The sequence below is a fragment of the Camelina sativa genome, chromosome 20 (genome assembly GCF_030686135.1).
Source record: "Camelina sativa cultivar CO46 ecotype springtype chromosome 20, ASM3068613v1".
NCBI classification, from domain to species: domain Eukaryota; kingdom Viridiplantae; phylum Streptophyta; class Magnoliopsida; order Brassicales; family Brassicaceae; genus Camelina; species Camelina sativa.
Window position 1 is genome coordinate 7,520,971 of NC_141899.1, and position 24,295 is coordinate 7,545,265.

The 24,295-nt window shown below is 37.3% G+C and overlaps 9 protein-coding genes across 12 annotated transcripts; 6 read left to right on the forward strand and 3 right to left on the reverse strand.

Annotated features, from left to right (window-relative positions):
* The first annotated feature begins 1,560 nt into the window (after window positions 1-1,560).
* Window positions 1,561-2,031, forward strand: LOC147918566 (inactive serine/threonine-protein kinase/endoribonuclease IRE1-like). The gene has a single exon (XM_087503585.1). The coding sequence runs from the start codon at window positions 1,561-1,563 to the stop codon at window positions 2,029-2,031; it is 471 nt and encodes a 156-aa protein (XP_087359711.1).
* A 288-nt stretch (window positions 2,032-2,319) lies between these two features.
* LOC104769979 (putative arabinosyltransferase ARAD1) lies at window positions 2,320-5,581 on the forward strand. Of its 2 annotated transcripts, XM_010494321.3 has the most exons (9): window positions 2,320-2,959; window positions 3,067-3,240; window positions 3,624-3,781; window positions 3,874-4,021; window positions 4,245-4,360; window positions 4,455-4,593; window positions 4,720-4,830; window positions 4,972-5,040; window positions 5,335-5,581. In XM_010494321.3, exons 1-9 carry the CDS (start codon window positions 2,480-2,482, stop codon window positions 5,473-5,475), a joined length of 1,536 nt encoding a protein of 511 aa, XP_010492623.1. In that variant the 5' UTR covers window positions 2,320-2,479; the 3' UTR covers window positions 5,476-5,581. The 2 variants fall into 2 exon arrangements, with proteins under 2 accessions (XP_010492623.1, XP_087362075.1); XM_087505949.1 differs by lacking the exons at window positions 2,320-2,959; window positions 3,067-3,240 and adding an exon at window positions 3,465-3,532.
* A 1,073-nt stretch (window positions 5,582-6,654) lies between these two features.
* Window positions 6,655-11,717, forward strand: LOC104769980 (cellulose synthase-like protein D2). Of its 3 annotated transcripts, none has more exons than XM_087505950.1 (4): window positions 6,655-6,840; window positions 7,798-8,713; window positions 8,804-9,611; window positions 9,719-11,717. In XM_087505950.1, exons 2-4 carry the CDS (start codon window positions 7,824-7,826, stop codon window positions 11,459-11,461), a joined length of 3,441 nt encoding a protein of 1,146 aa, XP_087362076.1. In that variant the 5' UTR covers window positions 6,655-6,840; window positions 7,798-7,823; the 3' UTR covers window positions 11,462-11,717. The 3 variants fall into 3 exon arrangements, with proteins under 3 accessions (XP_087362076.1, XP_010492624.1, XP_019097838.1); XM_010494322.3 differs by having other exon boundaries at window positions 6,656-7,295; XM_019242293.2 differs by lacking the exon at window positions 6,655-6,840 and adding an exon at window positions 7,354-7,556.
* Window positions 11,718-11,882: 165 nt separating this feature from the next.
* LOC104769981 (uncharacterized) lies at window positions 11,883-13,551 on the forward strand. The gene has a single exon (XM_010494324.2). The coding sequence runs from the start codon at window positions 12,610-12,612 to the stop codon at window positions 13,390-13,392; it is 783 nt and encodes a 260-aa protein (XP_010492626.1). The 5' UTR covers window positions 11,883-12,609; the 3' UTR covers window positions 13,393-13,551.
* Window positions 13,552-13,860: 309 nt separating this feature from the next.
* On the forward strand, window positions 13,861-17,409 carry LOC104769984 (uncharacterized). Its single transcript, XM_010494326.2, has 8 exons — window positions 13,861-14,456; window positions 14,698-14,793; window positions 15,046-15,156; window positions 15,251-15,560; window positions 15,708-15,798; window positions 15,895-16,225; window positions 16,388-16,536; window positions 16,627-17,409. Exons 1-8 carry the CDS (start codon window positions 13,908-13,910, stop codon window positions 17,141-17,143), a joined length of 2,154 nt encoding a protein of 717 aa, XP_010492628.2. The 5' UTR covers window positions 13,861-13,907; the 3' UTR covers window positions 17,144-17,409.
* On the reverse strand, window positions 17,131-17,906 carry LOC104769983 (uncharacterized). Its single transcript, XM_087505902.1, has one exon. The coding sequence runs from the start codon at window positions 17,771-17,773 to the stop codon at window positions 17,366-17,368; it is 408 nt and encodes a 135-aa protein (XP_087362028.1). The 5' UTR covers window positions 17,774-17,906; the 3' UTR covers window positions 17,131-17,365.
* Window positions 17,907-18,131: 225 nt separating this feature from the next.
* On the forward strand, window positions 18,132-18,711 carry LOC104769982 (uncharacterized). Its single transcript, XM_010494325.3, has one exon. It carries the CDS (start codon window positions 18,241-18,243, stop codon window positions 18,550-18,552), a length of 312 nt encoding a protein of 103 aa, XP_010492627.1. The 5' UTR covers window positions 18,132-18,240; the 3' UTR covers window positions 18,553-18,711.
* A 212-nt stretch (window positions 18,712-18,923) lies between these two features.
* LOC104769985 (NADPH-dependent oxidoreductase 2-alkenal reductase) lies at window positions 18,924-20,733 on the reverse strand. Its single transcript, XM_010494327.3, has 5 exons — window positions 20,296-20,733; window positions 20,040-20,220; window positions 19,716-19,882; window positions 19,555-19,637; window positions 18,924-19,458 (listed from the first exon to the last, which is right to left on the reverse strand). Exons 1-5 carry the CDS (start codon window positions 20,524-20,526, stop codon window positions 19,074-19,076), a joined length of 1,047 nt encoding a protein of 348 aa, XP_010492629.2. The 5' UTR covers window positions 20,527-20,733; the 3' UTR covers window positions 18,924-19,073.
* Window positions 20,734-20,873: 140 nt separating this feature from the next.
* Window positions 20,874-23,601, reverse strand: LOC104769986 (NADPH-dependent oxidoreductase 2-alkenal reductase). Its single transcript, XM_010494328.3, has 5 exons — window positions 23,228-23,601; window positions 22,188-22,368; window positions 21,772-21,938; window positions 21,579-21,661; window positions 20,874-21,426 (listed from the first exon to the last, which is right to left on the reverse strand). Exons 1-5 carry the CDS (start codon window positions 23,453-23,455, stop codon window positions 21,048-21,050), a joined length of 1,038 nt encoding a protein of 345 aa, XP_010492630.1. The 5' UTR covers window positions 23,456-23,601; the 3' UTR covers window positions 20,874-21,047.
* Window positions 23,602-24,295: the final 694 nt, after the last annotated feature.

A 24,295-nucleotide genomic window follows, 5' to 3' on the forward strand; every position in this document is an offset into this window, starting at 1 on the left:
TTAACAAACATACATATGAGTTCAGAAGATCTGAGTACGAAGAACACTTAAATCTCATATCCACAAATTTCGTGTAGACATTAAAAAAAATAGAAAAAAAAGTAATAAGCATGATCCAAACAACGGCGCAGCAAGCAAGAAGAGAGATTCTACTAACAAAAGCTTTGAAACATTTTTTAATTTTTCTTTATTAAGAAGTAAACAAACGAGAGAACAAAATATGACTACTAACACCGCCATAGTCCTACAATGGGTTTTTATTTTTTGTTTAACAAACATACATATGAGTTCAAAACGTGTACAAAAGTTATAAAAAATTTCCTTTAATTATGGTTTTATAGCTTTTTTAGTTCCTTCAATAGTTTTTCCACTATCCAAAAATAGAAAAAAACTTACCTTTTATTTATTATATTATTTAGATTCATTATGAAAATAAATATTATTCGAGATGATTATTCCAAAACTAAAGACGCTTTTCTGAGATGATTGATGAAGTCATTTATAAAAATCATATGGAAAATGATTCAATTATACCAGTATAAGTGAGACCAAAACCGAACTTATATTTATTTACAATTCACAATAATTTGGTTTTAATAAATTATTATAAACATAATATATATACATATATATATATATATATGTTTATTAACTATATACTGATAAATTATATATGATCAGAATAATATTAGTAAATAAATAGAAATTGAAAATTGTTACATAATAATTTAATGTGAATTATTTCTCTTAAAATGAATAAAAAATAAAAGCAAAATAGTAAATACGCGACATATCTTAAGGATGACATGTAGAATTGAAAATAAAACTATATATGTTGATGTTCATAATATAGGAATAATATATATGTAGTACTAATATCCCAAAAAAAAATTAATAACAATTTAGATGATAGAAAATTTAGATATTTCATCACATTTAAAAAACAAAATATCACATATATATATATATATCATATCTTGTATATATATATCATAAACACATGTTGAACTTCTTATAAACATAATAGCATATGCTACACACATGTTGAAAGCTTACGTAAAGTATATAAGAATTACAAAAATATAATAATTAAATATTAATATCTTTTATTATTTACTTTATTTTTAGTTGTCATTAATCATTCATTAGAATGCTATAAATACTATGGAGGTGAAGAAAATAACATGAACACAAATAAATAATTGCAATTAATTAAAATTTAGTGCCTTAAAATATGGATATGATTATAAATATGAGAGTTACAAAATATTTGATAGAATATGTAAGTTAATAAAATATGTGAAAAATTCATAAGAAATAATTTTATTGTGGACAAAGAACTGATTTTTCTGTTTGAATATAAAATTTTTAAATTACTATAAATATAAAATATATATGTCAGGAACTTCAAGCTAGTCAAATTGTAATTTTAAATATACATTTTGTTCTCTCTTAAAATGAAATATGCATTCAGTTATTTCTCTATAAATATTCATAAATTTTATATTTGAAAATATATTTTAGTTTACTATAATTATAATGAAATTACAAAAGAAATTAATGAAATTACGTTTGAGTGCCAAGGCTGCCCTCTTCCATCTCTATTTTTGGCCAATATACAGAAAAGCGCTATTTATTGATGATGCTTCAACTCAATTTCAAAGCATTCTCTGCGATCCTACTCACCAATTCTGGATAGCAATGGGGAATAGCATGCGTAAGATCGCTGGAAACAATCATTGGCTAGATAGTTTGCCCCATTCCGTCAAGGATGACATTGTTAATGGGCCATTCAGGATTTCCGATGTTGCTTACGGAAATTTGCAACAATTGGTTAGAGCAGTGAGAAATTATCTTTCTCACTATGGTAAGCTTCATCGTAAACCAGAACTCTCGTATTTCATTGGAGTGACGAGAGATTCCGTGATGAGGTATTTTAGTCGCATGTACCCTAATTTGATGGCAGAAATATATGAAGTTGGTCGGGTGCATTTCAGAGGAGAACTGAATCATTACTATGATATAGTATAAGGGTTTTAACGGAATAAGTTTGTTTTGATATAGATTTGAAAACTTTTAAACAAAGTTTGTTGTTGTTAAACAAACTTATTGATGTGTTTGGTTGGAGGTGTGATGTTGAGGTGAATCCGAGTTTTTCTAGCATTGTATTTTAGGAGTTTCACATTGTTAAAAAAAAGAATTAATAATCATATTATATGAATTATTTTTATTAAAGTGAAGAAATAAAACAGGAAATTATTATTAGAAATTATGATTAAAAGAAAACTGATATGTAATAGGTGACTTATCAGTACAGTTATGCAATTTAGCGTTTATAATCGCAGACGCAATCGCGATCAGGTGACGCGCATCGCCACTTTCCACACTTCACTATCATCGCAAAAATCAAAAATCAAAAAACCAAATTTGTAATCGAATTCGGATCGAAGAAGAAGAAGAATCAGATCTCTCTCTCACGATGTCTGGAAAACAGCAAAATCATCATCGTACTACTTCATCCAGACCCAGATCCAAAACCCTATTCCTCATCATTCCCCTCGTCGCCTTCTCTCTTCTCGTTATTCTCTACACCTTCTTCTCTTCCTCCGCCCAACCCTCCGTATCCTATGTAAACTCGTCGGACCGGCCAGAGACGTCCTTCGTTACCTCGCTTGAGCATTTTTTAATCCATAAAGCGCCGAAGCTCACTTCACCGGCTAGAGACGACACGGTTCGTGGCGAGAGTGATGATGACGACGCGAGGAAGCTCGACGAGATGGTGTTTGAGAGAGAGAATCGTTTGTTGAGCGAAGATCCTGTTGGATTTCCGATTAAGGTTTACGTTTACGAGATGCCGAAGAAGTTTACTTTCGATCTTCTGTGGTTGTTTCACAATACTTACAAAGAGACTTCGAATGCTACCTCTAATGGCAGCCCTGTTCATCGCCTTATCGAACAGGTACTATAAGAAAGCTTAATTGAATCATTTGGTTTGGTTGTTAGATTGTTAGAAGAAGCTTAATTGTATCTCTATGAATGATTTGGCTAATTGTTTCTATATTGCAGCATTCAATTGACTATTGGCTTTGGGCTGATTTGATATCTCCTGAATCCGAGAGGCGGTTGAAAAGTGTCGTGAGGGTTCATAAACAGCAAGATGCAGACTTCTTCTATGTTCCTTTTTTCACTACGATCAGCTTCTTCTTGTTGGAGAAGCAGCAATGCAAAGCACTCTATAGGGTGTGAGTGAGCTTTGATTATATATATAACATCTAGCATTAGATTCAGTCTTCAATTTTAGATATGTAGTTTCCATCTCCATGTGCTTTTTTTTTGAAAAGTATCAAGCTGGTTTAACACTTGAATATACTGAATTACTGATATTTTTACCTGTGCTTAGCAAAGCAAATGCCTACGATTGTTTGAATTGATATATCCTGTTAGATGCTGTTTGTAAAATGTAGCACATCAATTGCTAAAGGTGATACCAAATTGTCCTACTCGGGGATTTAGGGCATCCTGATAGTCTGATGTATGTGGATTTTTGAAACTGATCTTTGTTTGCTTTTAGTTGATACCATACGTTATTGGTAACATCTTCTTAATTTTTTTTGCTACTGCAGGAAGCTTTGAAGTGGGTCACAGATCAGCCTGCTTGGAAGAGGTCCGAGGGAAGGGATCACATATTTCCCATTCACCATCCCTGGTCTTTCAAGTCCGTCCGCAAATTTGTGAAAAAAGCAATCTGGCTTTTACCTGATATGGACTCCACTGGGAATTGGTAACTCTAGATTTCCTTCTGTAACTGGTTATGAGTCATGTAATCTGTTTTAGCTATAAGTTGTTGATTCTGTTTGAACTTGAACGTCGTAGGTATAAGCCTGGGCAAGTTTCACTGGAGAAAGACCTAATTCTTCCTTATGTTCCCAATGTTGATATTTGTGATGCCAAGTGCTTGTCAGAAAGTGCACCAAGGAGGACCACACTACTTTTTTTCCGAGGGCGGTTGAAGAGGAATGCTGTGAGAATCATACCACTTCTAATTCTATTACTTTATAAGTTACAATCAAATGCTCTTGCCTTTAAATTTGTTGGTGACTTTTAGGATTCCCATAATAGTTGGAATACTTTTTTTGTTATATGAAGAATAATTGGAATACTTCACTATAGTGGGAAAGCTCTTAGTCACTCTTTGCCTTCTCTATTCTGTGTCTCACGAATGGGTTGCTGAAATTTTGTTTTAGGGAGGTAAAATACGTGCCAAACTCGGTGCAGAACTAAGTGGTATCAAGGATGTTATTATTTCTGAGGGGACTGCTGGAGAGGGAGGAAAATTGGCAGCTCAAGGTGGCATGCGTAGGTATAGTCTGAGTTGCTTCTTGGCCCGTTTGGTTGCGGTGCAATACTTTCTTTGCTTTCAACTTGTTTTTCTAATTATGTCTACCTTCTGTCAGATCTTTATTCTGTTTGTGTCCTGCTGGTGACACACCATCTTCGGCGAGGTTGTTTGATGCCATTGTCAGTGGCTGTATACCTGTTATAGTCAGTGACGAATTAGAATTTCCTTTTGAAGGAATACTTAATTACAAGAAGGTATGTCAGAAAACCTATGACAGTGGTGCTCTAAGTTTTGACCCTTGTTTGCCTAAATTAGTTTATATACATGAAGCAGAGTTTGTATGACTCTTTGCTCTCTTTCTCTTGTTTTTTACATCTCAGGCTGCTGTGCTTGTTTCTTCCAGTGACGCAATACAGCCAGGGTGGCTTGTAAATCATCTGAGAAGCCTTAAGCCCTTCCAAATCAAGGAATTGCAGAATAACCTTGCTCAAGTATGTACTTACTTTTCCTTATCTTCAAAAACTTTGATTTTGCAAAAAAATGATATTACCTATTTTCATAGTTCATCTGCGTCACTTGTGCAGTGGATCTTTATGTATGTTAAGTAATATGGTTCCTTTAAACTTTTCCAGTACTCGCGGCATTTCCTATATTCGAGCCCTGCTCAGCCGTTAGGTCCAGAGGACTTGACATGGAGAATGGTATGTAGTTACCAAACTTATATACTATTACCAAGATGGGAAAAAATAGAAAGCAATAATATTATCGGACAGCATGGTGTAACTAAATCAGTATTGATATTGTGCAAAAAGAGAGTTATAAATAATAACACTTCACTTTGTTGTTGTCAATGACTAATTGAAGGTCTCTTCCTTGATCCGCTCTGGTTTAGTATTTGCCTTCGATCCGCACTCATTTGATGGTGTAGAACTTAACCGCAATGTATAAATCTAAGATTTAGAAAATCTTGATGATGTTCTTGTTGTCAATGGCAGATGGCCGGAAAGCTGGTGAATATCAAGCTTCACACGAGGAGGTCACAGCGGGTCGTGGAAGGATCTAGGAGTATTTGCAGATGTGATTGCTGGAGACCCAACTCAACAGCTTCCAATTCTTTCAGTCCTCTCTTGTCTTAAAATCTATCACTCTGACCCAGTTAAATATACTGTTGAGTGTTTATCCAAATAACTTCTCACCATATTGCTTACCATATTTTATATAATTTATGCTCATACTTTTAAATTCGCAACTTGTGGTTAAAGAATGAATGGAACTATGATAACTTGAGGGCAGAATTGAGAGACAGGAGGTCCTTGGGCCAAGACACTTACTACATAGAAGGCGCTTTGAACAAATGTTTTTAATTTCGATACGTCTGAAGTTATCCGGAGCGTCTGAGATGGTGAGTTGTTGGTTCTATCTATGTAGAACATGGACATCCATTCATCACATAATTTTTGAAAATAAATTTAGTATACTAATTAAATGCCAGATATTTAGTATTAGATGTGTTGACAGGGACATTACGTGTATGTTTTGTGTTATTGTTTATTTACGATAGTGAGAAAAGTATTCGTGGTTAGTAGTAGTTAAGACCTTAAATTTTGGAATATTGACATTTTTGACCAATGCTACGTGCACACGTAATCTCATTAAACCCAACCAAAACTACAGTACGTATCGTATAAAACATTACAATTGTAGAACATAAAAATAAAAAGGCTTGAAATACTCCAGAGACGGACCGCGTACGTATTTCCTTTTCCTTTTCGAAATTGTCTAAAAGTACCCCTCATCGTCTCTTTCAGTGTGTGCTTACACGTTTTGATTTGAGTCCCGAAAATAACGTCCCCCTACGACATTCTTTTTTGTTTTTCTCCATATATTGTTTTTGTTTTTTTTTTTTTTTTTTTTCTAATGTAGTAGTTTTTAGACCTTGAAAATATCTGAGGTCTCTTCAGTAGAAAATTTGGATCAAAACTCAAAAGTAAAAGACCTCAAATATTTAATTAAAATATAATTAAATCACAAAAAAATCTTCCTTCAATATAAAGAGGATTTAGTAATTAAATCACAACAAACCCCCCCAATGTAGTGATTTTAGAAAGTGAATTTATCTTGGATTTATTCTCTTTGCTCTTAACATTAATGTAGTAAAATAAAATCGTGATCTAAGGAATTAGAGTGATTTTTATAGGAAGTAAATATTTTTGGAATCATTTATTCAGTATAGAAAGAAAGAAAGAAAAACAAAAATGGAAATAATGAAAACTTAAAACGCGTCAAAATAAAAGGTAGAAAAAAAAAAAAAGTAAAATCCGACCAGAGTTAATAGAGGCGCGTTCTTACTTTTTATTTTTATTTTATTACCTTTCTCCATAAAACGCTTCAAACTGTAAGTAAATAAATAAAAAAAGGGTCAGCTCCGTGTATTTGTTTCCCGGCGGCGTTCCACCTTCGTCTTCGCTGTCTCGCCGCGTCTTAATCTTTTTTCTACTTCAGTAATAAGATCTTCTGTCTTAATTTCTCTTCTCTCTATTCTACCAAAATCTTGGCAATTTTATTTACTTACTTTTTTTTGTTTCTTTGTTTTATATATATATATATATACAGAAGTTAAGATCTTTGAATATAAAAATTGGGTTTTTGGGGCTAATCGTTTGCTATCATAACGTGTATTAGTTAAGCAGAGGAGTGCTTAAGTATTTGTTCACACGACTAAGTCTTTTTCTCCTCCTCTTCTTCTTCTTCTTCATCTTCCCTCTCTCTCTCCCTTTCACTATCGCTTCTCAATTTATCAAATACCTCATAATATCCAGTTGGGTGGCACGACACGACCGCGTTGAATACTTCATACAGATTTGTTAAAACGAAAGCGTTCTTCTTTTATCAAACCCAAAAGATCTGAGTTTCTTCTTCTTCTTCTCTCTTCCTCTGTCACAGACGAGCTCTTAAGGTATTCTTGTCAGCGAATCGTGTGTTTTTAAATTAATGTTCTTTTTCTTATTAAGTTCGTGGTGGGATCGTCTCTCTTACTTTTGTCTGAATGTCAAAAAGCTTGTCCTCATCTTTGTCTTTCTCTCTCTCTCTCTCTCTCTCTCTTTTGTTTTTGAATTTGCTGAGAGAAAGATGTGTGTTGTTGTTTTCGAGATATTCTCGGATTTGAAAGTTTGAAACTTTGTTTTAGTGTAGTCGTCTTCTTGATAGCTTTTAAAAGGTGATGATGCCTTTTTGTTCTAGTTTGAGTTTTCTGATTTGAATTTTTTCTACAAAAGCAATGATTGTCACCTTTTTTTTTTTTTAATGATGAGCTTGTTGTTGATTGAAGCCTTTAGTAGAGATCCATGGATTGATCTGTTTTCTCTTTGTTGATGTTTTGATTGCAATTAAGATGTCTTTGTGTTTCCTCTTTTGCTGACTTTATTGCATCGGTTGTTTGTTTTTACTTCTTTCTTCAGGGATCTACTGAGGTAGATCAACAACAATGGCATCTAATAGCCAATTCAGTAAAAGCCGATCAAATCTTTCAAACAACTCTGATATTCAAGAGCCTGGAAGGCCACCTGCTCCTACTTCAGTCACATTTGCTCGTAGAACTCCATCTGGTCGCTATGTTAGTTACTCCAGGGACGATCTTGACAGCGAGTTGGGTAATCAAGATTTCATGAACTATACAGTTCACATCCCTCCAACTCCAGATAACAACCCAATGGACCCTTCCATTTCTCAGAAAGTCGAAGAGCAATATGTCTCTAACTCGATGTTCACCGGCGGGTTTAACAGCGCTACGAGGGCTCACGTTATGGACAAAGTGATTGAGACTGAGACTAGCCATCCTCAAATGGCTGGCGTTAAAGGTTCCTCTTGCGCTATCCCTGGCTGTGATGCTAAGGTTATGAGCGATGAGAGAGGTCAAGATCTTCTCCCTTGTGAATGTGACTTTAAAATCTGTAGGGACTGCTACGTAGATGCGGTCAATACAGAGGGTAGGATCTGCCCCGGGTGTAAAGAACCGTACAAGAACACGGATTTGGCTGATCAGACTGATGAGAACGGTCAGCAAAGGCCTATGCTGACTCCGGGTGGTGGGTCGAAGATGGAGAGAAGATTGTCGTTGATGAAGTCAACTAATAAATCAGCTTTGATGAGGAGTCAAACTGGAGATTTTGATCACAACAGGTGGTTGTTTGAGACTAGTGGAACTTATGGTTATGGGAATGCTTTTTGGACAAAGGATGGGAATTTCGGGAGCGGTAAAGATGGAGATGGAGATGGAGATGGTGAGGGTATGGAGTCTCATAATTTGATGAGCAAACCGTGGAGACCGCTTACTAGGAAGCTGAAGATTCCTGCTGCTATCATTAGTCCATACAGGTAATAAAAGACAAGTGTATTGTTTTATTATTATTGTTTAACTTTGCTAAATCCAATTCTCTAAGATGTTTTCCTTTTTCTTTGTTGTAGGCTTTTGATCTTGATCCGTGTAGTTGTTCTTGCATTGTTCTTGCATTGGAGGATTCAACATCAAAACCAAGACGCTGTATGGTTATGGGGAATGTCTGTGGTTTGTGAGCTTTGGTTCGCCTTTTCTTGGCTTCTTGATCAGCTTCCTAAGCTATGCCCGATTAACCGTGCCACTGATCTTGAAGTCCTCAAGGAAAAGTTTGAAACGCCAACAGCCAGCAATCCGACCGGGAAGTCAGACCTTCCTGGATTCGATGTGTTTGTCTCTACTGCAGATCCTGATAAAGAACCTCCTCTGGTCACTGCTAATACCATTTTATCAATTCTAGCTGCGGAATATCCTGTTGAGAAGCTTTCTTGCTATGTATCTGATGATGGAGGTGCGCTTCTTACGTTTGAAGCCATGGCTGAAGCTGCGAGCTTTGCAAACATTTGGGTTCCTTTTTGTCGTAAACATACCATCGAGCCGAGGAATCCTGACTCTTACTTTAGCTTAAAGAAAGATCCTTACAAGAACAAATTAAAGTCTGACTTTGTGAAAGATCGAAGAAAGGTTAAGCGTGAGTTCGATGAGTTCAAAGTCAGGATTAACAGCTTGCCTGCTTCTATCAGGCGACGTTCTGATGCTTATCATGCTAGAGAAGAAATTAAAGCCATGAAGATGCAGAGACAGAACAGGGACGATGAGCCTTTAGAGCCAGTAATGATTCCAAAAGCTACATGGATGGCTGATGGTACTCACTGGCCTGGCACTTGGTTGACTTCAGCTAGTGATCATGCTAAAGGTGACCACGCCGGTATCATTCAGGTATAAAGCCTTCTTCTACTTTCTTTGAAGTTTTCAAGATCCATAGATTCAAGATGTTACTTTCTTCAATGTCTCATTTTGTTATCGCATATTATTGATCAATGCAGGTGATGTTGAAGCCACCGAGTGATGAACCACTACATGGAGTATCCGAAGGGCTTCTTGATCTAACCGATGTGGATATTCGACTCCCACTCCTAGTCTATGTATCTCGTGAGAAGCGACCGGGTTATGATCATAACAAGAAAGCTGGAGCCATGAACGCCCTAGTCAGAGCTTCTGCGGTTATGTCAAATGGACCATTCATACTCAATCTTGATTGTGATCATTACATATACAACTCTGAGGCACTGAGAGAAGGTATGTGCTTCATGTTGGATAGAGGCGGGGATAGGCTTTGCTACGTTCAGTTTCCACAGCGGTTCGAAGGTATTGATCCGTCTGATCGATATGCTAATCACAACACTGTCTTCTTTGACGTCAACATGAGAGCTCTTGATGGGCTTATGGGTCCAGTTTACGTTGGAACCGGTTGTCTCTTCCGAAGAATCGCACTTTACGGTTTCAATCCGCCTCGAGCCAAAGACCATTCCCCAAGTTGCTGGAGTTGTTGTTTTCCTCGTGGCAAGAAGAAGAAGAATATTTCTGAAGAGAACATAGCTTTGCGTATGAATGATTACGATGACGAAGAAATGAATCTTGCTCTAGTCCCGAAGAAGTTCGGTAACTCAACGTTCCTCATTGATTCAATCCCAGTAGCTGAGTTCCAAGGCCGGCCTCTCGCGGACCATCCATCAGTTAAAAACGGGCGCCCGCCCGGTGCACTCACTATTCCGAGAGAGCTTCTTGATGCAACTACCGTAGCAGAAGCCATTGCTGTTATCTCTTGCTGGTACGAGGATAAAACTGAGTGGGGATCACGTATCGGATGGATTTACGGGTCAGTCACTGAAGATGTTGTCACTGGTTATAGAATGCATAACCGTGGCTGGAAGTCGGTTTACTGTGTGACGAAACGTGATGCTTTCCGTGGCACAGCTCCTATTAACTTGACGGATAGGCTTCACCAGGTTCTACGGTGGGCTACTGGCTCGGTTGAGATCTTTTTCTCCCGTAACAACGCTCTTCTCGCTAGCTCGAAGATGAAAATACTCCAGAGGATAGCTTACTTAAACGTTGGTATCTACCCGTTCACATCGATCTTCCTCATCGTCTACTGTTTCCTCCCTGCGCTCTCCCTCTTCTCTGGTCAGTTCATTGTGCAGACGCTCAACGTCACTTTCCTAGTCTACCTTCTCACCATCTCCATCACTCTCTGCTTACTCGCGCTCCTAGAGATCAAATGGTCTGGAATCTCACTCGAGGAATGGTGGAGAAACGAACAGTTTTGGCTCATTGGAGGAACAAGCGCTCATATCGCAGCTGTGCTTCAAGGTTTGCTTAAAATTGTAGCTGGAGTTGAAATCAACTTCACACTCACTAGTAAATCAGGAGGAGATGATGTTGACGACGAGTTTGCTGATTTGTACATCGTGAAATATACTTCGCTTATGCTCATGCCCATTTTGATCATTATGGTGAATTTGATTGCCATTGCGGTTGGATTCAGCAGGACGATTTACAGTGTGGTTCCTCAGTGGAGTAAACTGATTGGAGGAGTGTTCTTTAGTTTTTGGGTTTTGGCACATCTTTATCCATTTGCTAAAGGTCTTATGGGACGAAGAGGAAGAACACCAACGATTGTGTATGTGTGGTCTGGTCTTATTGCCATTACCATTTCTCTTCTTTGGGTCGCCATTAATCCTCCGGCTGGTAATACTGAAATCGGAGGAAACTTCAGTTTTCCATGATAGGTTGTGTGAGTTCTTCTCAAGAATCACAAACAAGAAAATTAAACTTCTCTTTTTTTTTGGTTGTATTATTAAAACACACATTCCTTTATTAGATATTCTTTTTGTTTTGTTTCTCAGTGAAGGAACTTAGTTTCTCTCGTCGTTGTCTTTATTTTTGTTTTTGGTTCTCTTGTTGTAACATTTATATATGACATGGATGTTTTGCACATTACATTTGTTCATCTTTTTATGCAACGAGACAACTTTTGTTTTACTTCTTTTTTTTCTTTTACTTCTTGTAATTTGCAGCAAGTAATTAATCTTTGATTTGTGGCGGAACTAAACAATCTGTTACTACTAAAGCCAAAATCATAGTAAAACAAGAAACCAAACTTTACAAAAACCAAAAATGCAAAGTACATGATAAACATGAAAAGAATACCTCCTTTGGATTTATGATTCACCTCAATCTTCTATTTTTTTAGGATCCAGAAAGAACAAGAAAATAATTCACATACCGAAAAAGTCGTACACGCGACGCAAGCTATGAAACATGATAAGGGATTAAGGGAATTACATTATTGACAATTTAATAATTAGATCAACTTTTTAGACGTGGTCTTCAACCTCCATGACTCCACGTGACAACCATGTGGGAATGTGAATCCTTATCTACAATATTTAGCGTACGTGAACGTGAATACTTTTCGAACAAGAATCTTCTATGTATCTGAGATTGGAAGCATGTCGTTTGATAGATCTCACCAGAAAGAAAAAAACATCACCAATACTAACCAAAAAGAAAAAAACATCACCAATACTAACCAAAAAAATTGTTAGTGATATATTGATTACAATTAGGAAATTGGATTAAAAAAGTTATCTTCTAGTGATTTATAGTATTATCCACAGTATATGTATCACATATTATAATAGCTGAACAAACAATCTACAAACTCGCTCACCATGCGGATACCATGACCTGATGGCCATTCAATTTGGTGGAAAACAACACACGCATGTCCAAAGCTAAACATTATCTATCACCTACCAAAATTCTTCACATAACTATGAGAGGTTATATCTAAGTGTCCCGACCACCAATCTAATCTCCAAAAATACCCCCCAGAAAAACAAGAAATTAAGATTCTTTACAGAAAAAAAAAATGAGAGCTATTCAAACTCATGTGATAACCTTCTGCATGTTGTTAGTCATACTCGTAACATCATCAACAAGAGCCCAAAAGAGTCCTCATGTGCGGGACAACCATGAGCTTTCTATCGCCATCGAAGAAATGGAGAAAGCAGACTACTTCTCTTTTGTCATGCTCATTAACATGTTACAATCCGTAAACCCTCGATTATTAGCCAATGTCACATTCTTGATGCCAAAGGATAAAACCCTTTCCAAGTCAAACATTATTCAACAAGATTCGGTTTCCGAGTTCTTGCTTCGCCACTCGATCCCTTCTCCTCTTCTTTTCGAGCACCTCAATCTCATCCCCAATGGCTCCATGGTTCCTTCCTCTTTACCACATTACGCCCTCAAGATCTCCAATGGTGGACGATCAAACTACTTCCTCAACAATGTCAAGATTATAAGCCGCAACATTTGTAGCTTAGGGTCTATCAAATGTCATGGAATCGACGGTATACTACAATCTTCAAGTACTATCTACGATGATTCTCCACAAAATAATCATACTTCACCCTTCATTTCTTGTCCTAGCAGTCACAACAATAGTGACCACAACAGTCACAACAATAGTGACCACAATAATGATCAAAATAGTACTCCTCCAGCTTATACCCTTACCGCTCCTCCTCCAGCCAGCAGCAGTACGACCCCCCTACCAAAATCAGATTCTCCTAGCACTCCTGAGGGGTCAATGTTGACTTTACTCGTTATTTTTATTCCCGTGATATTAATAGGTCTGATCGGCATGTGAACTTCAACAATGCACATTGCGCGGATAACACCTCTGTAATAATAGTATTCTCTTGTTATAGTCTATACATGTAAAAAAAAAAAAAAAAAAAAAGGCTAACTTTATATTGTAACAATCAATTCAAGTATGAGTTACTAAATTTAACATTTTCCATTATAATATCTATTCAAAAAAAAATTCAACTGCATGTATACTAATTCAGATGTTTTTTTCTTAATTTCAATTTAAAGGTAGGCTAACAAGTTTTACATATACAAATAAATTTTATTAAGTTAACTTAAAACTATTAATTTTATTGATTAAGAATAGAAATTCGAAGTAAATTTTTTCTAAAAATCGTCTAAAATATATTGGAAAAATAGAAATTTTTAGCATTAAATATATATTTAAAAAAACAAATTTATAAAATGATTTTTGTAAAGTTTTCACAACGTACATATTTCGAGAAACGAGTCGGGTTTTCGGGTCAAATATCCAAGATTATTGGGTAAAACCGACCCGAGATCTAAAATCTTATGAAATTTGTTTTTTCCTTTGGGCAGAGTAAAAAAACCCTAAACCCAAAACCCTGGGCAAAAATTTCTCTGCCTCCATTTCTATGGCTTCGAATTTCTTGTTCATCAAGCCAATCTCTTCCTCTTAAATCCTCTTTTACACCGGGAAGAAAGAACCCTAGTCTTTTATATCTCAGTCCCCTTGTAGATTCGCTTTCGGGAACAAACAAAATGGCTCAGAAATGTGTGATGGGTGTGATCTCAGCCCTAGCTGCCTCCGCTTCTCTCGCTCCGTCTAAATTCGCCGCTGCTGATGGACCTTTCACCTTCTCTGGCTTCTCATCAACTTCTCCGTCTCCTTCGATTCCTCAGCAGCAAGGTTCTACTACTCCGCCGGCGGCGGCTTCGGAATCTGGGAAAGAACCGGCTGTTGCTGGCGAAGAATCTGATGCTCCTCCACGGATTCGAAACAATAATCCGAGAACGAGTTCGGCTGGGTTTGATCCTGAAGCGTTGGAGCGTGGAGCTAAGGCCTTGAAAGGGATTAACAACTCAGCTCATGCTAAAAAGGTCTTTAAGAATATAACCCAATGCTGTACATAGATCTGACAAAAAGATTCTCAAGTAGATAAGAGTTGTGTTTATGGCTGAGGTAGTTTGTAATTTGTATGATGAAGCTTATGGAAGATAGGTTTGAGCTAAGGAGTCTTCTGTATTAGAATTCTGGGATGGATGTTCAAAAGTGTTATGTTTCTGTGTTTGTCAGTTATGCTTTGGCCTTACCATTTGATGAATTTTTGGTTTCTGGTAGGTATTTGAAAGTATTAAGACACAAGAAGAGACGAGGCAAGCTGAGTTTACTGCTAAGGCGCAAGAGTTTAAAGCTTTGCAATCCCAAGCTGAAGCTGTGAGTGTTCAGCTTACTATTTGAGTTCATCGTCAGTATCTTTTGACTACATGGTTTGATTAGGTTGTACCTACTTTGGCTTTCTCTAGACGAATATATGTTTTAGTTACTATTAAAGTGTATATATGCTCTTACAAATCTCTGGTTACCTACCAGAATTGACTTTGCAGTACAGTTTGCTGCATCGTTTATTATTTTACTTTGAAGATTCTTGGTTGCAAAGTTATGTTCCTGACATTTTCCATTTTGCAGGAGAGGCAAAGGGTGATATACGAGGAGCAGAAGAAACTTGCTCAGCACCAAGCACAAACAAAATCACAGATGGCCCGCTATGAAGATGAGTTAGCAAGAAAAAGGATGCAGGCATGCGATTTTACAAAATACTTTTATTATTATTTAACATTGAGAACTCCTGTTACTGTATTTCTAACAACTTATGATGTGTGTCTTGGTACAGGCTGAGAATGAGGCCCAGAGAACAAGAAATCAAGAACTTGTGAAAATGCAAAAAGAATCAGCAATTAGGCGGGAAGTAGCTCGACGAGCTACTGAGGAGGAGATTCAAGCACAGAGACGACAAACAGAGAGGGAGAAAGCTGAGATTGAACGTGAGACAATCAGGGTCAAAGCAATGGCAGAAGCTGAAGGGAGAGCCCGTGAATCGAAGCTTTCTGAAGATGTAAACAGGAGAATGCTTGTTGATCGTGCAAATGCTGAAAGAGAGAAATGGGTTTCTGCCATAAATACTACATTCGACCATATTGGAGGTCTGACATCAGTGACAAATATTATCTCTTTATCGTTTTGATTATTTTTTGTGGAAACTTCTCTATGACAGTTTTACCTTAGTGTTTTGACTGATCCATTAAACTCACATTTTCAATAAATGATTGGCTCTTTGTCCATTTTCCTAGGGGGCTTGCGTACCATTCTAACGGATCAAAATAAGCTGGTTGTTGCTGTTGGGGGTCTCACCGCTCTTGCAGCTGGGATCTACACAACGAGGTAAAGACTAAGAATGGTTGATAAAAAAAATGTCAGCCATGACTTCTTGTTGTTAATGGTTGAGAACTTAGTCATCATATAGATTGCTTGTTGCAGAGAAGGTGCCAAGGTTATCTGGAGCTACGTGGATAGAATATTAGGACAACCTTCTCTAATTAGAGAATCATCGAGAGGAAAGTACCCTTGGTCTGGTTCGGTTTCTCGTGCCTTTTCCACGTTGCGGGGTGGTGCTAAGGAGTCTACATCCAAAAGCGGAGAAGGGTTTGGTGATGTTATCTTGCATCAATCTCTTCAGAAGAGAATCGAACAGCTAGCTAATGCAACTGCCAACACAAAAGCCCACCAAGCACCTTTCCGAAATATGCTTTTTTACGGTCCACCAGGAACAGGGAAGACAATGGCTGCCCGAGAGCTGGCTCGTAAATCTGTATGTGGTCTCTCCGTTACTAATGCTTATAATTATTTTATCAGGCATGAACAATAGATGCTTTCTTTAAATTGAGATCTTAGTTTTAGGTTACGCATAGAATTGCAGAATCTCAGGCATGTTACTTAAGTAATCACTCTTCCTTGATTTGGTATCTTTCAGGGTCTAGATTATGCGTTGATGACGGGTGGAGATGTTGCTCCACTTGGAGCTCAGGCTGTTACAAAGATACACCAACTGTTTGACTGGTCCAAAAAATCTAAGAGAGGCTTGTTGCTCTTCATAGATGAAGCCGATGCATTTCTGTGCGAGTAAGTCCCAAATCTGATGCTGATTATAATTAAATCCTTAAATCATGGGTTCTATTTATTGATGTGTTTATTTGATTGCAAATTTGACAGGCGGAACAAAACATACATGAGCGAAGCCCAAAGGAGTGCACTAAATGCACTTCTCTTCCGCACGGGTGACCAGTCCAAAGATATAGTCCTAGCGCTTGCCACAAACAGACCTGGTGATCTAGACTCTGCAGTGTCTGACCGTATCGATGAGACTCTTGAGTTTCCCTTGCCTGGGGAAGAAGAGCGCTACAAGCTTCTAAACCTCTACCTAGACAAGTACATATCTAAGGTTAATCTAAAAAAACCGGGTTTGCTCCAAAGCCTTTTCAAAAAAGAGCAACAGAAGATTGAGATAAAAGGCATTACCGAGGATCTCCTGAAGGAAGCTGCCGCCAAGACAAAAGGGTTTTCGGGTAGAGAAATCGCCAAATTGATGGCGAGCGTTCAAGCTGCTGTTTATGGAAGCGCAGACTGCTTATTGGACGCAGAGCGTTTCAGAGAGGTCATTGATTACAAAGTCGCGGAGCATCAACAGAGAAAAAAACTAGCTGGAACCGATACAGGTAGCAAGAAATGAAATCATTTAAACTTATCATGAACAGAGGTGTCTACAGCTGTAGATTTGAACAACTCAAAACTCAATACCCTGAGCATTATTCTCAAAAGGGTTTAGGCAAAAAAAGCTTTTCTAGTTTTCCAAATTGTTTCTCCCCTGTGATTCTAAAGGGTGAGATTTTGATGACTGCTTTAGATTCTTTTCTTCTTGGCCATTACAATCTTGAGTTGATCTCTTGTCATATCACTCTTTGGAAAACGAGGCAATACCGGTCTTTTTGTGGGACATTTCCCAGTTCTGACCATCATATCTTTTAATCTCAACGTGATCCAGTGTCCCCGACTTGACACACTTAACCGTGACAGCGACTCCGTCGGGGTTAGACCTCGGGATGTAAAACGAAGTGATCCCACAGACCTTGCAGAAAGTATGCTTGGCCGTGTGAGTCCCAAAAGTGTAAGTAGTAATGAAGTCACTGGAATCATCAAGAAGCTCAAAGTTGCTTGAAGGAACAATGAAATGAACATTGCCTCTCATTGAACAATCTGTGCAGTTGCAGCTCCAAGCCACTACACTCCTCGACGCTTTGACTCTCCATTTGATTTTACCACAATGGCACCCACCTTCATGAAGTGTCAATTCTGATTCCATGCCTAAATTATTGCTGAATCTAAAATCAGATTCTCATAAGCGAAAATAAAATTGATAGTACCTGAGAGTAAAAACCAAAACCCGATCTGCCAAATTTGATTCGATAACCAGATGTTGTGAAACACCGCTTGCAAGTTGCAACTCGTTCGATGAAAATCTGTCTACCAAAGTGATAGAACAGAAGACAAACGCCACACTTAATCCTACGTGGCTTTAACGCGCCGGACTATGCGAGTGACATTTTTCAAGTAGTCTATGTGCGCAGAAGAACAAACTAACTGGGTCTAAAATAGGCTTTAGTGGGCCTGGAGGAGGTTTGATTAGGCCTTAACTTTTTTTATTTTGTAATAAAATTTTCTGAAGAGGCGGTGGTGACACTACGACCTAATTCACACTATCTAGATCACATCTGTTGAAGCTGAAATTGAGATTTCTCAGGACAATTGAATTGGGTGATCGAAAACAAAATGGCAAGTGAAGAAGCGAAGGATCCATGGAAAGGAGAAGAGTGGGGGATTGAGAATGAGAAGGAGAATAAGAAGAAGAAGCCAAATGGTGGTGGTGGTGTGAAAACGGTGACGAGAGCGAGAAAACAAATGCCGAGGGGACTTGAAGAGAAATACGAAGCTTACTTCCTCCCGCGAAAGCCATGGCCGAGGGCTCTTGCCTACTACGGAAGTTTCATCCTCGGTGGGATCGGTGCTGGTATGCTTATTGAAGCTTGGATCAACAAAAAAGTCAAAGAAGACGGAGGAGTCCTTTGGGAATTCGACAAATGAAACTAAATAAGAATGTAAGGAACAGCGAGAGTTTTTTGTTTTACTTGCTACACTCTCTATATAATCAGAAATGGATTGAACAAAATGTTTCTGATTTTGCCGTTTGGTTTGTTGTTGTTACGAAACTCTGCGTTTTCTTTTGTATTATTGTTTGGCCAACCAAGCGTGTCTGGCCTGTTTATACAACAACAACAACTCAACGGTAACACTTTGATACAATCGGTGAGTAAATTTAATTATATTGAAAAAAAGGAATGCACTTAAGGTGTTCGACGAAATGCTTCCGGTTACAATTCGATTAATTAGGTTTATATCATCACGTTAATCACTTCACGTCTGAACTAGTTGTTCATTCTGTAACAAAAACCATGTAACACAAGTGTTTTTATTTCATAATTTGGCCAAATTATTACAAACAAGTGTATACTTCACTAATACGTATACTTTAAAAGACTAATCCAGGCTTTGGACACAACACAATTAACACCATAACTTACGGAACAAACTCTCATCTCATATTCTCATTCAAGATCACGAGAAACCACGACAAGTTGTTTCCCAACGTTCTTACCGTGAAAGAGTCCAACGAGAGCAGCAGGAGCACTCTCTAACCCATCAGCAACATCTTCGACATACGTTATCTTCCCTTCTCTTATATACGGAACCATAAACTCCAAGAATTCTGAGTACTTGTGGAAGTAATCAAAACAGTTAAACCCTTCAATACGGATTCGTTTGTAGGTAATGAGAGAGAGACCGTATACGCCTTCCGGATTCTGTAGATTGTACTGCGAGATCATCCCACATGCAGCTATACGTCCGTGTGGTCTCATGTTTAGGATCACTGCGTCCAGCATTTTGCCTCCCACGTTCTCAAAGTATATGTCAATGCCTTGTGGGAAACACCTAGAAAAAAGAGAGAATTTTTTAATAGGTTTAATTGATAATACTAAATGCGATTAGTTTGATCTTGATTAGTGGATGTAATATATCTTTACTTACCTCTTTAAGGCAGCAACTAGATTATGCACTTCCTTGTAGTTGAAGGCATCATCGAATCCGAACTTGTTCTTGAGGAGATCAACCTAAAGGAGCTCAACAAATCAAAAGACTGGATTTGTTAATCTGATCAAGAAATGGATTTACATCTAGAGTTTATATACCTTTTCTTTGCTACCGGCACTTCCAACAACATAACAACCCATCATCTTAGCAAATTGTCCCACAAGCTGACCAACCGCACCAGATGCAGCTGACACAAACACTGCCTCTCCTTTCTTAGGAGAACAGATCTCATAAAAGCCAACATATGCGGTCATACCAGGCATACCTGTCAGGAAGAGAGGAACGTGAATAATAAATACAATATTGTTATCTAGTCACAACTTTTTTGAGCTCCAATTTATTTAACCAACGCCCAAGTAGGTGCAAAACTCCAAAATATATATTGTTAGCAAACATGGAGAAAGTGGAATTAACATTAATACCAAGAAGTCCGGTGTAGTAAGATAAGGGAAAATTGGTATGATGGATCTTGAAGTGAAGATTAGGAATTGGGGTAATAACACTGTACTCTTCCCATCCAACAGCTCCCCAGAGTAAGTCACCTTCTCTGTAATCAGGGTGCCCTGAATCTATCACTTTAGACACTCCAAGCCCTGAGATAGGCTGCACAAACACAACACAACATAAGTTCACTTAAACTGTATGTAGTTTAAACCAACTAGTAGAAGTGCTTTTTACCATGCCGGGAGTGAAGGACTGAGCTGTAGCAGGGCTCAAAGGATCAGGCCTTCTCATACGATTTCTCATGTAAGGATCGCAAGACAAGTAGAGATTCTTCACCAAAGCCGTCAAAGATCCTTTCGGCACCCTAAGATCGACGTTGGTGGATGTGATTACAAGGTCGGATTCGTTTGCGAAACCGGTAACGTAATCACGTAATAAGACTTGCTTGTTCATCACCGTCGCCATTGTTTTTTTTTTTTGGAAAATATGTTTGTTTTTGGTTCCTCAAAAGGTCTTTATTTCTCTCTACTTATATATAAGCTCTAATGATCTACAGTTAGTGCGGTTATTAAAGCCACAAGTTGTGGAGATAATCTTTTTATTTGAGGTCAGGAGATAGTTGATAAGGATTAAACATTTACGTATAGACGTGTTTTGCTATCAGCTGGCAATGCAAAACTAATGGAGCCAAACTTAGCCATATATATAGGCATGATTTCTTGCGCTATTATGTGCGATGCAAACAATGTGGGGGATTAACTCTCTCTTGCTATATCTTTAAAGAACCAAAATCAAATCCAAACGCAAAGAAGTACCAAAACCGAATTTTGTATTTATTTTTAAACTAAGAACAAATGACATGAATTTCGATTCAAAACCATACCAACAAATTATTTTATCATCCATAAAACAATATCCCCCACACTTGGGTTGAACACCCACACAAACTCTTTGTTGGATTTAAGTATTAAGTTTAAAATTTTCTTTCACTCATGAGCAACAACCACAACTTGTTTCCCGACATTCTTGCCATGGAAGAGTCCAACAAGAGCTTCAGGACCTTTCTCGAGCCCATCAGCTACATCTTCCACGTACGTGATTTTCCCTTCTTTAATGTGAGGAAGGACAAACTCCAAGAACTTTGAGTATTTGTCGTAGAAATCAGACACTACAAAGCCTTGAATGCGGATTCGTTTGTAGATTATGTTTGATAGGTTGTGTACACCGTCCTGGTTCTCAAGATTGTACTGTGAGATCATTCCGCAAACAGCGATACGCCCTTTCACGTTCATGTTCAAGAGCACTGCATCCAGCATTTTGCCTCCTACGTTCTCAAAGTATATGTCGATGCCTTTGGGAAAACACCTAAGATATATCAATCAATGAAGATGATTATGTCATTTTTTCCACGTAGAATGATCATACTTACTTCTATCCCTTTCTCTCGTTTTGCGAATTGCCGCTTTATTCAGCAACTGATAACAGTTATAGATATCAAAATAAGTGGTAATTCCAACCTTTTCAGGGCAGCACTAAGGTCTGGTTCTTCCTTGTAGTTAAATGCATCATCAAACCCAAACTTGGTCTTGAGGAGATCAACCTAACAAATCCCCAAAAGTAAGTAATTAAAAGGGCTAGCTAATCATTTTCTTGAAGGTGAACCAAGAAACATAAGGAAACAAAATATGGAAATGATGATCAGTTTTTAACCTTTTCTTTGCTTCCAGCGCTTCCAACAACATAACAACCCATCATCTTAGCAAATTGTCCCACAAGCTGACCAACAGCACCAGATGCAGCTGACACATAAACTGTCTCTCCTTTCTTAGGAGAACAGATCTCATAAAAACCAACATATGCGGTCATACCAGGCATACCTGCCAGGACCAGACAAAAAAAAAGTAAAAACCCATCAAAGAAAATATATAATATCAAAACATATCAACAAACCAAACAGTTGAAAGTCTATAGTCTTCTCGATTGAAGTTTAAATATCGACAAAAGAATATATGCATACTCCTACATGGCTATGACATTCAACTTCATGATCTGTCTAAGCTAAGTTACCAAGTGATTCCACATTCCCCACTAACAAAAACAAGGAGCAAAGCCGAGATTTAACATACCGAGAAGTCCAGTGTAGTAGGATAATGGAACATCGGTATGTTCGATCTTGAAATGCACGTGAGTCATTGTAGTGATAACACTGTACTCCTCCCATCCAACAAATCCCCAAAGCAAGTCGCCTTTTTTGTAATCCGGATGCGCAGATTCGATCACTCTAGACACTCCATACCCATTGATTGGCTGCACCAGAAAACACAAATGGAACAACAAGTCAAGAGATAGCAAAAAAAGCAAAAACCATACACAATTTCATTTCACTATCTTCAAGAACACCAAATTGTCAAGTATATTATTATTATAGTCCTTAATAAGATATTTATATCTATATCCAATTAGAGTATTCACCAATGTTTTCAAAACCGGACCGGACCGGCGGTCGAACCACGTTAACCGGCAACATGTCCGGATTGGGTTAATATCAAAACCCAAAAGAAATTGAACCGGTAAAAAACCATATCAACCCGCCAAAAAACCAAAAACCGGTGAACCATTAAACCGGATAAAACCGGGTTCTACTTTTTAAAAAAAAAATGAGTGCAATTAATTTAACTAATTACCTCTTCTTAGCAAATTAGCAATAGTAGGGTTTCTTAGAGAATGAAGATTAAATGTTCTACACTCTTCTTCTCTTATTGTTTGAATTTCTAAAATATTTTATTAGTATTGGTTACACTTTGAGTTTGTTTCACTTTGAGTTTATTACTTTTTAAGTTTTTTTAAAAACATTATGATTATTGAAGTATTTTATTTGGCATATCAAATTATATCATAGTTATAATCATTGAAAAAAAATAGAAAACCTATTCATACCTATTATTTATAAAAGTATCATCAAAATCAATTGAACTCGGTGGACCCCGGTCAAACCATGTTGACTCATGACCCAGAAGCTTTCCCGATTCAGTTACCGGTCCGGTTTTAAAAACATTGGTATTCACATAAATAATGAAAACATGCAAAACCAAACAAAGTAAACGTAATCATCCGATTCGCATTTTCACCGGAGATTTGCATATAAATCTAAAGTAGAGTCTGGTACCTGGCCGGGAGTGAGAGCTTGAGCAAGAGCAGCAGAGGAGGGGTCAGGTTTGCCCATACGAATACGCATGTAAGGATCGCATGACAAGTAGAGATTCTTCACCAGAACCGAGTTAGAACCTTCGGGAACACTAGTTTCGACGGTGGTGGTAGTGAAATCGAAATCGGAATCCTTAGGGAAACCACTCACGTAGTCTTTGAATATCACTTGCTTGTTCGTCGCCGTCATCGTTAATTCTTTCTTCGATTTGAACTTCTGACCACAAAAGATAAATTTGTTACATTGGACTCTCGAGGACGCGGCTGGTTTTTTTATAGTGACCACTGACCTGACCACAAAAGATCATGATATCAAAATATGACGTCACTGCCTATGTCACATTTGTTCATAATTTGGATATTTTTAAGGCGTAATTTTGCCGACAGACCCGACACCTTCCATTTTTGAATCTCTTTGATGTATATCTCATCGCTTTCACATTTATTCTTTGCCTAATTTGATCATCACAAATCTTATACTAGTATTTTTGGAAAGTTTTTACACATAATACATTGACTTTAATATTAGTTACCAAAACTTCAAAATTAATTATAGATAAGATTTAAAAAATAAGAAAATCTTTTTACCTCATTTAAATATAAATATATGATTCCCTTTCATTTTTTATTTAAATTTATATTTAAATTATCTTGAATTATTATATAATACATTTAGTTAATAAAAATTATGATTTTTCCTGTATATGATGTAATACAATATTTTAAAAACGAACATATATTACTCAATAGATGAATAAAAAAATACAGGTACAATATCCAACATCGTCTAAAAAAATTGGGCAATGGTTCAGAGTCATACTATAAAATAGACCAAAATAATTCCGAATACAAATGAGTAGAAAGTTTGATTTATCAGGTATTCAAATTTAAAAACTTTCTTTGGTTTATTCCGGTTCTTTATTTTTAAAAGTTAAATATGATAAATATTATACCGTATATACACAATATATATTAAAAATTAAGATGATATAATGTGAGTTAAAATATCTCGAGACGAGATTATATAGCG